Here is a 13,734-nt window from a genome sequence, read left to right on the forward strand (position 1 = left end):
CTGATTATTTAAGACCTTGTATGTGAGGAGCAGGATTTTGAATTCTGGATTTAACAGGAAGCCAAAACAGGAGAAATCTGCTCTCTCTTTCTAGTCCCTGTCAGGACTCTTGCTGCAGCATTTTGGATTAGCTGAAGGCTTTTCAGGGAGTTTTTAGGACTTCCTGATAATAATGAATTACAGTCGTCCAGCCTGGAAGTAATAAATGCATGAACTAGTTTTTCAGCGTCACTCTGAGACAGGATATTTCTAACTTTAGAGATGTTGCACAAATGGAAGAAAGCAGTCTTACATATTTGTTTAATATGTGCGTTGAAGGACATGTCCTGGTCAAAAATGACTCCAAGGTTCCTCACAGCGTTACTGGAGGCCAAGGTAATGCCATCCAGAGGAAGAATCTGGTTGGATACCATATTTCTAAGATATCTCGATATATATCGCGATAAAGCCTAAAAGTAGATCGTCCTTATATCGCCCAGCCCTAATAGGAAGTAATAGAATATCTGTTGTTGGCACAATCTGGATCTTGACTGATGCCTCATGTCAGTTAAACTAGGATATTGATCTGCTCGGTTAAGTAGCAGAGGACGCTGTCAGTCAGTTTCAGTGTTAATGGAAATAACAACAGCTGCAACAATGAGACAGGAATGCTTGTACAGGTGGAGCCCACTGACATGCTTCCACTCCTCACCTTTTGAATGTTTTTTCACTAGTTTCATATTTGGCCAGGGTCAGGGTCACTACTGGCAGCATGAGGCGATGCCCCGGAGAGGTTAGACATACAGGAACAAAGACAATCATTTGTGCAACCTTTGATTGGACAGCACGGGTGTCAGCTTTGGTTTTTGGTCATTTCAGCTGGCTGAGTCAGAGACATGGTTATTCAGTGACATACAATAACTCCTCCCGACATTTATTCATAACCAGCATTTATCAGACGTTAGCATCAGTTAATACTGCAGCTTTCACCGATGGGTTTCAGTTTGTGTTGCTTGATAAATGCGTTGCTCTGCTCTGCCTTCACAGCAGTCATGCTGAAATATTGAGGCAGTGGGCCCTGATGTCAAACCATGTCCAACGATGAGGTATGACAACAAGGGACAGTCCAACAGCAAATACTGCGTTACCTGTGCTGTGTTGTATTGCATACAAATGACGCCACAGCCGAGCTGAGTAGGTGCTCGTGGAAAAGAGGCAGCGGTGATCTGAGTGATTATGGGGGTGGCTGTAGCTCAGGAGGTGGAGCAGGTCATCTGCTGATTGGAGGGTTGGTGGTGGCTTAAGCTGTCATGTTAAAGCAGATTTCTCTTTTTACCTGCACTTGCTGTCTCACCTGTCTCCTGTATGTTTTCTGCCTTATAATCAGTCTGTGTGATTATAGCTGCAACGCTTCAGATGACGTCTGTCTGATTCCCTCGTTCCAAGTCAGACAAAAATGTCTTTTCGTTTAAGAGTAAAGCAAACATCAGACTGCAGAATCATGCAAGAAGGCAAAAATGCTGCTCAGAGCTGATTTAGCTCTAATAATATTTGACTCATTGCTTTACCTGTTCTTTCTTTAATAGCTTTGTTTTAGTTTGGAAGGAGGAGCGGCACATAAATGTCCGGCCCTTCATTGTCCTGTATCTGTCAGCACTCACAGCACTGCCTGACATTTCTTTCTCCTGTCGCCACCACGAACACAGACGCGGTGACGAAATGCTGTTTGTGTCCCTGAAACCTGATTTGTGCGTCACACGATTTTAATATAAAGCGCCTTGAGGCGACTTTTGTTGTGATTTGGCGCTATATAAATAAAATAGAATTGAATTGAAAATGACTGTGTGTCAATATTGGTTCATTTAAATATTCGTTTGTGTTTTGCGTGAAGTTTTCCATGAAACAAATCGTGTTTTTCTCCACGTTTGCGTCGAACGTCCTAATGAATGAAAAGGCAAACTGTGAGGTGTATCTGGTGTTACTCTGTCAGGCATCCAGTGATGTGAAAACACCGCCAGCGTTAACGTGTCTAACAAGCTGCTGTTGGATCCCATCTACTGCTCAGTCCTTGTGTTGTCTGCACAGACATGTGAAGTCCATGTCTCAGTCTGCTGACAGTGACTCGTGTGGTTGTAATGAGCAGTGACGTGGGGATTACAGAGGAATTAAAAACAGGGCTTTTAGATGAAACCACACTTCCTGCATGTCAGCCCAGTTGGAGCTGACTCGTGGTCTTTTCCACCTCCTCACATGAGCCTGTGTTTATCTCTTTTGATCGTCTGTGGGTTGTGCACGTCTGTCATTTTGGAAGTTACACAGTTGATGCCGAGTGTTTGTTCCAGCCTGTTGGTGTGAAGTGTAACGAGGAACGACACTGTGTGATGGTTGGATATACTGATGCTTAGTCGGTGGTCCCACTGATGTTTCAGGTGTTTTCCAGGACCCGTACATGACGGCTGTCATCTTACATCCTCTGCAAAAACACCAGTGTACTTTTTTACGTGATATAAATGTGGTGATGTCATTACTACCACAGTGCTGTGCATTTACGTTGCCCAGACATGCCCGAGAGTCGAGCAGGTGCCCCCCCCCCTGACCATTTAATACACACCTTCACACCTTATAGAAGTCATAAGCCTTTAAACACACAGCACCAGTGTCAGAGGTATGTTCCTGATGAGTGGAGAAACTGCAGTGTGGGCGTGCTCTGACTTCACTGTTAAAGTAGTGTTTGTAGAACTTCTTGTCTTTCAAGTGCCAGCAAGATGATGTTGTTGTGTGTGTGTCACATTTGGTGTGTAAGAAAACTGATGCCAAGCGAAGATGAACAAACATTTATGAAGGTGTGGGGTGTCTGAGTAACACACTGTGGTAAACTGTGCAGTGATACTGTTTTAGTTTCAAAGTAACCGTTTCATTTCATTCCCAGAGTGAAGACTGAAATAAAACCTCAGTGCTGAGCTTGTGTATCATTGAAGAACCACTAAGTACTTGTTGATTGTGTTCTCCAGCGCCGGCCCTAAAGGAGACAACATCTATGAGTGGAGGTCCACCATCCTGGGCCCTCCAGGCTCCGTGTACGAGGGGGGAGTGTTCTTCCTGGACATCGCCTTCACACCAGACTACCCCTTCAAACCACCCAAGGTGAAACTCTGAATGCTTGCTATTCAAAAGACATGAACGAATGTTTTATTTCAGATTGTTCACTAGAGGGCGCCTCTGTCCTGTGGAGAGTAGCTGCATGAATTTTAGCAGCTTAACCAAGTTTCAGACCTCATGTGGAAACAGTTTAGCCTCATATGTGTAAGTCTTTTCAAAGAGTGTGTGGGGAGGGGGGGGCATGGCCTTTAAACCCACGAGCTGCTGCTCTTCTGTAATATTGACTCTTGAGTGACACTTGATTGTAACGAGCTGTATTTTTATGGAGTTTGGTTAAACCCATGAACTTTGCTTTCTACCTGTGTGATCAGGTGACGTTCCGTACGAGGATCTACCACTGCAACATCAACAGTCAGGGCGTGATCTGTCTGGACATCCTGAAGGACAACTGGAGTCCCGCCCTCACCATCTCCAAGGTCCTACTGTCCATCTGCTCCCTGCTCACTGACTGCAACCCAGGTGAGAGCTTCACGTGCATACAAACTCGGTTAGACTTACAAAACCGAGATATCGAAGCGTGGATCAGATCCTGTCCAGATATCGATGAGGCCAGGGTCTTCACTGCAGTTGGAGCTTCTACTCTGACATGCAGCAGAGCGCTAACGTTGGCAGCAGAGTCATCAGTTTAGATGCATGTGCGGCTTGCTGCAGCTTTACCGTAGTTAAATGAATCAGCACGTCTGAAAAGCTCGACAGCAATGCTGTTTCTCTCATTCGCCCTCAGTCGCATCAGGAAAGCTTCTCTTGTACTTAACATAATGTGCAGTTCCATGAATTTCAGTGTTTAGGTCCTCTGCTCCTGATACTCCACGGTGTGTTCAACAGCTGCCACATAAAAACTGAAAATAGGACCATTTTTATGTGATCCAGCTTTAAAATGAATACATTTTGTCATGCTGTTTTCATGCTTTACACATGTAGGACTTCAAAGGAAGCTGTGGTACTTCAAAGGAAGCTGTGGTACAATGTAACTGATCAGGTTGAACTCCTGTGGCGTGGTGGTGCAGTGGGAAGTACTGGTTTGACCCACAAGCCGATAAGACGTTGGGCTTCTACATCAGTCACGACGTGTAGCTTCAATGGTAGAATAAATGTGACCAGCTGTGAGCGCTCAGTAAGGCAGTATTTCAGACCAGTGCGTGTCCACGGTGAGCACTGTGGAGTGTCCTGGGCCAGAGGGTTTTTTTCTTCTACGTAACAACAAAAAAAACACACACGACATTCAGCCTGTGTGTGTCTGTGTGTGTCTGTGATGACCGCTTTCATCCCAAACAGGACTGTCACCCACACACAGGTCTGTGTACTTTGCTGTAGTTTTTCAGCTGGAGGTGTGTAAATAAAGTAACGTGTTGTTGTTTTGTTGACAGCTGACCCTCTGGTTGGAAGCATCGCCACACAGTACACAACAAACAGACCTGAACACGACAGGATAGCCAAACAGTGGACCAAACGCTACGCCACATAGTGGCCCGTGCTGCTGCTGATTGGACGACCCGGGAGGGGGATTTGTTTTTTAATCTTGGAACTGAAGTCTTCAATCCTGACATTATGTTGTTTATTGTATTTTAAGTTATCCTTTGGCCTGACTATAATCAGATCTGGCAGTAGCACATTTAGTGTCTCCTCTTTGAATAGTTCGCCCGTGCTTGACGATGGGCATTAATACTTAACTACTAGATGAAATGTGTCAGCATGATTCCCAGTCAGTGGTGTCAGTGTAAATTTCCACTTGTATTAAACTTCCAGTTAGTGTTGCGAGCTGCAGCCATAGTTTACAGGCTGCACTTCTCAGTATTTGTGTGCTGCTGAGAATAAAGAGAAGCTAACGTTTACCAGCACCCATTTCTGCTTAAGCTCATTCACATATTGAAGAGAACGTCTGACCGTCTGAAGGTTTTCATACTTTGTCACAGCGAGCGGTCACTCGAACACTGGGATAACTGCGCTGGGACCCGAGGGCTGCTCTGGCGTTTGCTGCCACGCTCAGACTTAGAGAAAGCTGTTTCCACATGTAGACGTGTTTAGATGGATGTTGGTTGTGGTTTGTGTTCTGTACCGATGAAGAGCAGCACTGTTTCTCCCTTTAAGGATTAAACATGACCAACCAAAGCGACCCACTTGTTTCCCATCATTTCAGGAGCTGATAACATGAAGGGGCTACATTTTATTCAGTGCATCCTCAGACTGTTACCGAGCAGAGTACATTAGCTAAGATATTTCACCTCTGTTCTACTAGCAGCACATTAAATGTTATTACTGTTAAAACACTTTAAGGACACGTCAGATCATCATTCATCCATCACCATTTTCACAAGTAAAGGAATGAGGCTCAATAAAGTGACAAAAATAAATTAGTTAAAAATATTTCCTCTCAACAGCGTCTACAGTTAGAAAGGCAAACGCACTCCTGCGTGTACAGGAAACACCATGAAACAGTACATCACGAGTAAAGGCAGTACCATGACTATTATTGCTATCAGGCCATACTTGACTGCCGCAGTCGTATCAGAGGACAGGAAGGACGCGGCGTTCACACTCAATGGGAAACGACAGGTTTGTACTGGCGTCCTGTCTTTGAAGGGAGCGCTCAAATCTGAAAGCAGTAACTCATATTAGTAATCTAACAACACGTCTGCTTAATGTGTAACGCTAGGGGTCAAACCCTCCCAAATCTTTGGTTCTCCATTGTTAAGATGGTTTGAACCTCCCAGTGTGATCACCTGTGCGCACGCAGCTTTTCAACGCCTGCTTCTCTACCAGGTTTGGGCCCTGACACCTCTCTAATATTTGGTTCAGTTAAAGTCACTGTCCACGTCAACAGGTACAGACGATAAAGGATCGATGCATCCAACAGAACATTTCATTTCCTGAAGTTCTTTCAAAGTTTTCTTCAGATCTGCTGTTTAACACTGATCTGTGAATCATTCAAGCATACAAAGGTGCCTAACTCAAAGGACGAAGAAGTGTGAGCACAGGTTTTAATCACAAACAGCATGAATGACGGTCGTGGCTGCAAACCTGCGATCTTTTTCATGACACTCATTCCTGGATAAGAGCCGTCTGTGACCATAAACACCTGGATTACTTAGTTTCACTTCATAGTGGACACATAACCTGTTTAAAAATCTGATTATTCTAGCTCATTGTAGCTCATTAGCTAACTACTTGCCAGTCATGTTAGCCAATGAGGTGTGGTGTTACAGTGAGCTCCACCTCTCGCTGTCACCACCTTAGTTTCAAAATCCTGACAGCAAAGACACATCTACGGCTTCATAATGAGACTTGATGAAGTGGTGATGTCACAGAGGCTGCATCCATCTGTAGTTTTATCAACAGCAGGCACAATCCCCAAACTTGGCAGACGTATGGTCATGATAAGCACGAGAAACTGCAGTCAGAAGAAACAACTATTTAAATAAAAATACATAAAATTCTTCTGAGCTTCTGCGCAGGTACAGAGATGAGTGACCGCAGCAGCGCTGGAAGGATGTATAACCTACTGAATATTTCCAGCGTGTCGTTACCACTTAAAAAGTTAAAAAAGAAAAACCGTACATTCCTGTATCAGGAGTTCCTGTGTGACCACATCTTCCTCCAGGGCTGTACTCGAAGCAGGCCATCAATTATGTCATCAAGCAAAAATCCCAAACGGTTAAACGAGTCCCACTGCTAAACCGAATCCCGTCCACAGCGTGCTGCTGGGAGTGAACGCAGGAAGGAGTGTGTCAGATGTCATTGGATGGGGACCCCTTGCTTTTACGTCCAGGCAGAGGGAAGGCCGACTTGCTCTGAGGCTGCGTGAGGCGGCTGGTGAGCTGGGTGAACGGTTCGATGAGCGAGGTGCGTTCAGTGACGCTCACCTCCCACAGCTTCACCTTCTCGCCTCGTGCCCACTGCTGTGCTGCCTCGTGCTCTACCTGACGACGCTCCCGCAGGTCTGTTTTGTTCCCCAGCACTATGACCATCACCTGCACCCAAAACAAAGCCACGTCACTTTTTAGTGATCTACATTTACACAGGAGAAAACACGAATACATGCAAGTGTGGAATTTTAGAGTCCAACGTCTCTGTGAAGTTTTTGTTTTTCCCAAATATCCGCCTGTCCGAGAATATTCTAAAGTTGGACTCATCTACACATTCAAGGGTTTTTTTATCCAACATTATAGAAATATCCTGAGGCTATCAAACTATGAAACATGTTTTTATCTCTATATACTCTCTATCTACTCGCAGTCAGGAGGCTTCATGTTCGTTTCTTACTGCGTTTCAAACAGTCGATATAAAAGCTCACACCCGTGGTGTTCCCCCCCGCTGCGACTGTGGACGCTCACTGGAGCTTGTCCCACACATGTCAAATTGTTTCTGGGCGAGATACCCAAATTGCACCCGATGCATCCATCAGTGTATGAGTCTGTGCTTAAAATGCATTTGTTTTAATGCTGCATCGACCTCACACAGCGCAGGTGTTTCGAAACATCCTTGTCACATGACCACGGCTAACTAAGGTTTTGGTGCATTCCATCCCAGTTTGAACATCTGGCTGACCGACTGCTTTTAGGTTTGGTTGACAGTATGCAGAACAAACCTGATGACATTGCAAAGTCACAGAAAGCTTAACAGTCAGCAGTAGCAGCGAAAACACCCACAGTGGAACTGCTCATGGCACTGTGGAGGTGCATAGACGCCTCACTGAGGCCTTTGTTTCAACAATGCGTGATCCACTAATTTAGTGATCAGAGATCAGGCTGTCAGGTGACTGTTAGCGGTGAATGTGATGACCGGCGAGGATGACTACAGCGAAGCTGAAACTTAAGTCAGTTTAAAACTCAAATGCTATTGCTAATGCTATCAGAGTTCAGGTTTGCAGCTTCCTCTGTGTCTAAAGAAAATTCGGTCAGAGCAGATAACAAACTGAACTGTGGAGAATAAAATGCCATAATGTTAAATGTGTCAAAAAGGCTATCAGGCCCTGAACTCTGTCAAACTGGTGGAGCTGCCCTCTCCACCCGTGATATTGTAGCAACATAAAGTAGCTTCCCTAAGTGTTACACGTCGACTCCTTTGTCCACCTTTATCTTCCTGTTTAGGTCTGCTCTCGTCTGTGGTTTGTTATTTGTGTACTCTGAGGTTCTCTTGGTGCTGCTGGTCATGTTTTTTGGAACGGTGACCTTATTATATGCATATCTTTAAAATGATACAAGTATTCACTTTTAAGAGCAAACGTGTTTTATACTGATAAATGTATAGATTTGTCTATATAAAACCATTCAGATGATTTCTAGCAAGTTTTAAAGACACGTCCAAACGTGTTATCTCTTTCTATTCTCCATAAGGTCCAGTTTACACTGTTTAGTACGAGACTCACTGTAAAGCTGTACAGCCGAGAGGCGGAAACTAGAGCTGTTAAGAAATACTCTAAATGTAATTATATTATTTAATCAGGCAAAAACTAGACATCTGCTCACAGAAAAAGAACTTGTGAAGTTCTGGGATGATATGCCAGCAATCTGTGCAACGTTTGCCCGAGCAGACTTCAACCCAGCCTCACCTCTTTTTTATCTCTGGACTTATCTATTTCTTTCTTCAGAACGTCCACCCTCTTGAAAGACTCCAAGCTGTCAACACTGTAAACAAGCACAAAGCCATCTGCCACTGAGTAGTAGTGCTTAGGGAGGTCTTGTCCATCATTCAGTCCCTTGGTGTCATAGAGCCTGAGCTGTTCCTTGACACCTCGGTCGGTTTCCACAGAGGCCACATACACGTCCTCCTGTGTCTCGTTAGACTCTGACCCTGAAAGGTACAGACGAAAAATAAAAAGAGTTACTGAAACAGCAAATGAGGATCTTAGCAATGAAGCATGATGTATCAACACCATGAAATATAAATATACCAAACAATTCATGTCATGGAAGAATGTACGTATGTTATGCCAAATAAAGAGTGTTCAAAGCTTCGTCACTGAAACAAGTAACATCACGCCCCTGTACGTCCAGTCCTCACCTACACTGTGGTTTCCGTACAGCAGCTGTTCCAGAATAGCAGTTTTTCCCACAGCCGCCTGGCCGCACACCACAACTTTACAGCCTTTTCCCATGTCGAGTCTGTGACATCAAGACAGAAGGTCACAGTTTGTACAGAAACGCGTTAGAACCACAGTAACATCAAAACGACCGACAGCCCCTCAAAACATCAACAGACATGTTCACCTTTAGCTTGTACCTAGCTGGCTAAAGCTAGCTATTGTTTAGCCAGCTAGCCGAAATACGAACACATATTTTTAAATTCTTTGTATGTTTGAGAAAAGTCGCTAACTTTAGTGAGGAAGATACGAGGCTTCCGTCAGGTCTGCAAGCGTAGAACCACGACCGGAGGATCCATTCTGTTGTGAGATTAGAGAGCGACAGGTTCTGTCAGAGCGCATGCGCAGTTCACCATACGTCAGAACCCTCGAAGATCACCAACTTTGCTCGCGTATACGTTATTTATTATTTATTTATTTATTCATTTTATCTGTAGAAAATATGAAAGCTGATTAAAGACAAGTTAAAATTACACTTAAAAAAAGTTTAACGCATGTTATTAATGTTGACTTTGTAATTGACTCCTTCTAATTAATATGCAGTTCGACGCAGTAAATTATGGCTCCGAATTTGTCTTTATGCTTACAAATATTTTTGCTTTATATTTGTAGGAATGAAATCACTCGAAACTGGACAATGAGCGCGTGTTTGATTCTGAAAATTACCACATAAGTGACAAACGCGAAAAGTCGAAGAGAAAAGAAAACCACATTTCCCAGGAGCACTGCGAAAAGCGGAAGTACGCCACTGCCGTTTTCCTTAAGGCATGCTGGGTACTTGCCCTCTCTCTTTCCGGCTAGTACGCCATCATGTAAGCGAGTTTTTCTGTGCTTGTGACCAAATAGTAATCCGTTAAAATCATCATGTATACCCGTTCATCTGTATCTGTGACTCTGGCTGTAGCTTAGTGCTTTGTTATCAATCTGTACTCTGTGACTATTTCGTGGAAAAAGGTTAAAGGCTTTGATTAGGATCCTGTGCTTTAGTGGCGTTCAGATGCTCTCTATCTGGTAGTCAGGGACCGCTAACGTGTCGTTTCCACTGTGTGATATTTATGTAAATGTAGAGTTCTAGCGTTTGGATCACTGTTCCACGTACGCGTGCATTTCTGTGTAGTTATTTCTGTGGGTATTTATGCGACAAAGAGCCGGCAAACTGCGGTGTGCTGCTGTCGGCTATGCTAGCCTTGTATACAGTTTATGCTAAGCGTGGAGTGGCTACATCTGCAGTGTCGCTATTTCATTCTCTTCATGTGTCTGAATGTTTTTGGGGGAATCTGAAGCATGGACGTGTTTGCGTAGCCTTCATATTCTGAAGGTATCCAGTCCAGGTCACGTCCAGCCATGTGCTGTTTGTGGTAGTAATACATGAATTATTATTTAAAATGTGCCGGACTAATCTTGTAACTTGCCAACAGTTAAGTGATTTAAAGAATTGTTAGACCGTACCTGTTGGGCTCTTCAGTGCAGCTGCCGTAAACAGTGTTGCTCTGCTGAACTGTTTGTTGCACTGTGAAGGGAGCTACCGCCTAATGAGCTTTTAATTAACAAGCTGACAAAAATGACTTGACCAAAGTTTCTTTTTTCTCAGATAAGTCAACATGGGGGCATATAAGTATATGCAGGAGCTATGGCGTAAGAAGCAGTCCGACGTGATGCGCTTCTTGCTCCGCGTCCGCTGCTGGCAGTACCGTCAGCTGTCCAACCTCCACCGTGCTCCCAGACCCACCAGGCCAGACAAGGCTCGCAGGCTGGGCTACAAGGCCAAGCAAGGTGAGTGCTGTGCCTGTGGTTGTTCGCCTCCACGTCTGTCACCTGTCATCATCTATAATTGCATATTTTTGTTCGATCGAAACAGGCTACGTGATCTACCGTGTTCGTGTGCGCCGTGGAGGTCGTAAACGCCCCGTGCCCAAAGGTGCTACCTATGGCAAACCAGTGCATCATGGTGTCAACCAAATCAAGTTCGCCCGCAGCCTGCAGTCCATCGCTGAGGTACGTTCATACCTGCAGATCCAGCCTTGGTTTCATGAAGCTACACCAAGCGTCAGATAGTTCAGTACTGAATGTGACATTGAGCATCATTAAGCCTGTTACCCATTTTATTACATTAATGTGAATATCGTGTTAGTAATATGAAAGGATGCCTTACTTTACTGCCCACAGTAGCTTAGTCTGATGGTGGATTAACAACGTTAAAGGTGTAGTTGCCACTCACACCCCAGCAAATAGTTTTCATCAGTGGTCGTATCTTGTGTTGAAACCTACAGAATGATGTGATCTGTGAAATGAAAAGTGTTTGGATTCCTGTTTGTTTCTTATAAAATATTCTTGGCCAATATCCTGAACCCCTCAGCAGTCCTGTATAAATGTGGCGTGCATTGTTAGACGCTGCATTACTTTAGTATGTGCTCTGTCTTGATGTAAATGTGTGTACAATTTTCCTTATCGCAAAATTATCCACTTACAGATTGGACAGGTTCTCTGCAGAGAGTGTTAATGGAACACTAACTGCACTGGTCATGTTCATGCAGCTGGTGGGATGAGTGGGCACAGTGGAATTGACTTGACAAAGTGGCTTACATGGGCTTATCCACAATCTTTAATCACCACTTTAAAAAAACGTGCATCTGTTTTTGGAAGAAGCAAGAATACTGCACGCTCTCGTGTGCAGCAGCTCTCATAACGTTATCACGTTTACCTGTGATGCTACAGCTAGCTCTCTGACTGAATGAAACTAACATCACAGGATGTTGGTGTGGAATTTTCTGAAGGGGAAAACATCCAGTGAACATGTCTGGATGTGAAATGGGAAGTTGCAGTGGTTGGAAGTTATTTTTCCCAAATGAAACTTTGGCGTTGGTGAGGTTTGAGGCCTGCACTCGTGCAGACGTCTTTCTCAGTGGTGAAGGCTGCTTGCTTTTGTTTTCCTGACGTGAGCACACAAAGGTTGGCGGTGTGACGAGTGGCTCGGGCAGGTCTGACATTGTCTGTGGGTTTTGAATATTGGATTCAAAGCTTGTTGCCAACAGGAGCTAGCAGATATTGAATGCTTTAGATTGTGATTACCCTGCTAAGACTAAACATGACTTTTATTTTGTAGGAGCGTGCTGGCCGTCACTGCGGTGCCCTGCGAGTGCTCAACTCTTACTGGGTGGGCGAGGACTCCACCTACAAGTTTTTCGAGGTGATCCTGGTCGATACCTTCCACAAGGCCATCAGACGCAACCCAGACACCCAGTGGCTCACAAGAGCGGTGCACAAGCACAGAGAGATGCGTGGCCTGACATCGGCGGGTAAGAAGAGCCGCGGCCTGGGTAAGGGCCACAAGTTCCACCTGACCATTGGAGGCTCCCGCCATGCAGCCTGGAAGAGGCGCAACACCCTGCAGCTGCACCGCTACCGTTAGAGCGTGCCAGGCATGCCTGTACATTTACAAAAATAAACAGCTCTTTTTATGGGGTGATCTGTGTCGTTTCTTTGTGTTTGTAGAACGTGAGCACGCTCTTTACTGATGCTCTTTCAAAGGGTTATCACAAGTGCTCATGCCAGACCTGTGCAAGTGAAGACATTTACACTTTACTGGATTAGGAACAAGGTTATTTTAAAATTAAAATTGTGGGAGCTTTCTGTACCTGTGGAACTTTGGAGACAAAAAAATCATTCAGATGAGCTGCAGCTCAACGTCTTTGAAAATGTAAGTTAAAAACTAAAGAAATTATCATTTTAAAAATCTTCAATCATTTGCAAATAATTTCCCCCAGGGATTAATAAAGTATTCTGATTCTGATTCAATAAGCAACGGTGTGATTAGTCTCAACCCTCACTGAACAGCAGTGAGTGCACAACAAGAGTTCAGCTGGGGTCAAACTGACTTATTGATGGGATCAGCACTCGGCCAGGTAACGGTTTCATGTCCTGGACATCAACGTGCTAGCTCATGTTAGCAATGTCTGTGCTACATGTGATGTTAGCCTCACCTGTGTGTGCGTCTCAGCCACAGGTGCTTCATTGTCAACGTTCTGTAAGTACACAACTATAAATGACACGACCTGGTGCTCCTACCCATCCGATTGTTAAGGCCTGAAGGAGCAGACTGAGATGCACCGTTCCTCTCAGTCTATCAAGATAAGATAACTCTTTATTGTCATTGCACAGTCATACACAGTACAGTACAACAATGAAATTGGAAAACTGTCCTACGTCGGCACTACATATAACACGACACGATATGACCCATCACAACGCAACACAAACAACACAACACAGTATATTAAATTAGTAATAAAAAAAGAAGTGTATGTGTATTGCACACTGTTATTATTGCACATTAATTATTGCAGGCTTTCAGAAGCACTGTAGTTTCCTTGTACTTAGTGCTGTAATCTAAGTGATTCTTAGTTGGTACTAAAAAGCCCAAACAGCCATCACACCACCAGCAGCCTGCTGGGAGGAGGCGAGCTGCTTCTGTGCGTTGTTTACACCAAACTCTGAACCTGTCATCCCACGAAACATTT

At 44.4% G+C, this 13,734-nt stretch overlaps 2 protein-coding genes across 2 annotated transcripts; one reads left to right on the top strand and one right to left on the bottom strand.

Moving 5' to 3' along the window:
- Nucleotides 1–5,289: 5,289 nt before the first annotated feature.
- Nucleotides 5,290–9,575, bottom strand: nkiras1 (NFKB inhibitor interacting Ras-like 1). Its single transcript, XM_084919645.1, has 4 exons — nucleotides 9,451–9,575; nucleotides 9,139–9,239; nucleotides 8,687–8,928; nucleotides 5,290–7,106 (listed from the first exon to the last, which is right to left on the bottom strand). Exons 2-4 carry the CDS (start codon nucleotides 9,230–9,232, stop codon nucleotides 6,864–6,866), a joined length of 579 nt encoding a protein of 192 aa, XP_084775771.1. The 5' UTR covers nucleotides 9,233–9,239; nucleotides 9,451–9,575; the 3' UTR covers nucleotides 5,290–6,863.
- Nucleotides 9,576–9,922: 347 nt separating this feature from the next.
- On the top strand, nucleotides 9,923–12,680 carry rpl15 (ribosomal protein L15). The gene is made up of 4 exons (XM_084919644.1): nucleotides 9,923–10,029; nucleotides 10,809–10,990; nucleotides 11,076–11,212; nucleotides 12,321–12,680. The coding sequence occupies exons 2-4, from the start codon at nucleotides 10,819–10,821 to the stop codon at nucleotides 12,624–12,626; spliced, it is 615 nt and encodes a 204-aa protein (XP_084775770.1). The 5' UTR covers nucleotides 9,923–10,029; nucleotides 10,809–10,818; the 3' UTR covers nucleotides 12,627–12,680.
- The last annotated feature ends 1,054 nt before the right edge of the window (nucleotides 12,681–13,734 follow it).

Source organism: Perissodus microlepis, chromosome 22, assembly GCF_051167445.1.
Source record: "Perissodus microlepis isolate ML-2025 ecotype Zambia chromosome 22, ASM5116744v1, whole genome shotgun sequence".
NCBI classification, from domain to species: domain Eukaryota; kingdom Metazoa; phylum Chordata; class Actinopteri; order Cichliformes; family Cichlidae; genus Perissodus; species Perissodus microlepis.

What these genes read in the sequence shown, in the direction of transcription:
- nkiras1 (XM_084919645.1), bottom strand. Translation starts at nt 9,232, where the DNA reads ATGGGAAAAGGCTGTAAAGTTGTGGTGTGCGGCCAGGCGGCTGTGGGA. An exon ending in GTACGGAAACCACAGTGTAG is followed by an intron (nt 8,929 to 9,138) that starts GTGAGGACTGGA and finishes TGTACCTTTCAG; the next exon opens with GGTCAGAGTCTAACGAGACA. An exon ending in AGTCCAGAGATAAAAAAGAG is followed by an intron (nt 7,107 to 8,686) that starts GTGAGGCTGGGT and finishes TTTTGGGTGCAG; the next exon opens with GTGATGGTCATAGTGCTGGG.
- rpl15 (XM_084919644.1), top strand. Translation starts at nt 10,819, where the DNA reads ATGGGGGCATATAAGTATATGCAGGAGCTATGGCGTAAGAAGCAGTCC. An exon ending in GGGCTACAAGGCCAAGCAAG is followed by an intron (nt 10,991 to 11,075) that starts GTGAGTGCTGTG and finishes CGATCGAAACAG; the next exon opens with GCTACGTGATCTACCGTGTT. An exon ending in GCCTGCAGTCCATCGCTGAG is followed by an intron (nt 11,213 to 12,320) that starts GTACGTTCATAC and finishes TTTATTTTGTAG; the next exon opens with GAGCGTGCTGGCCGTCACTG.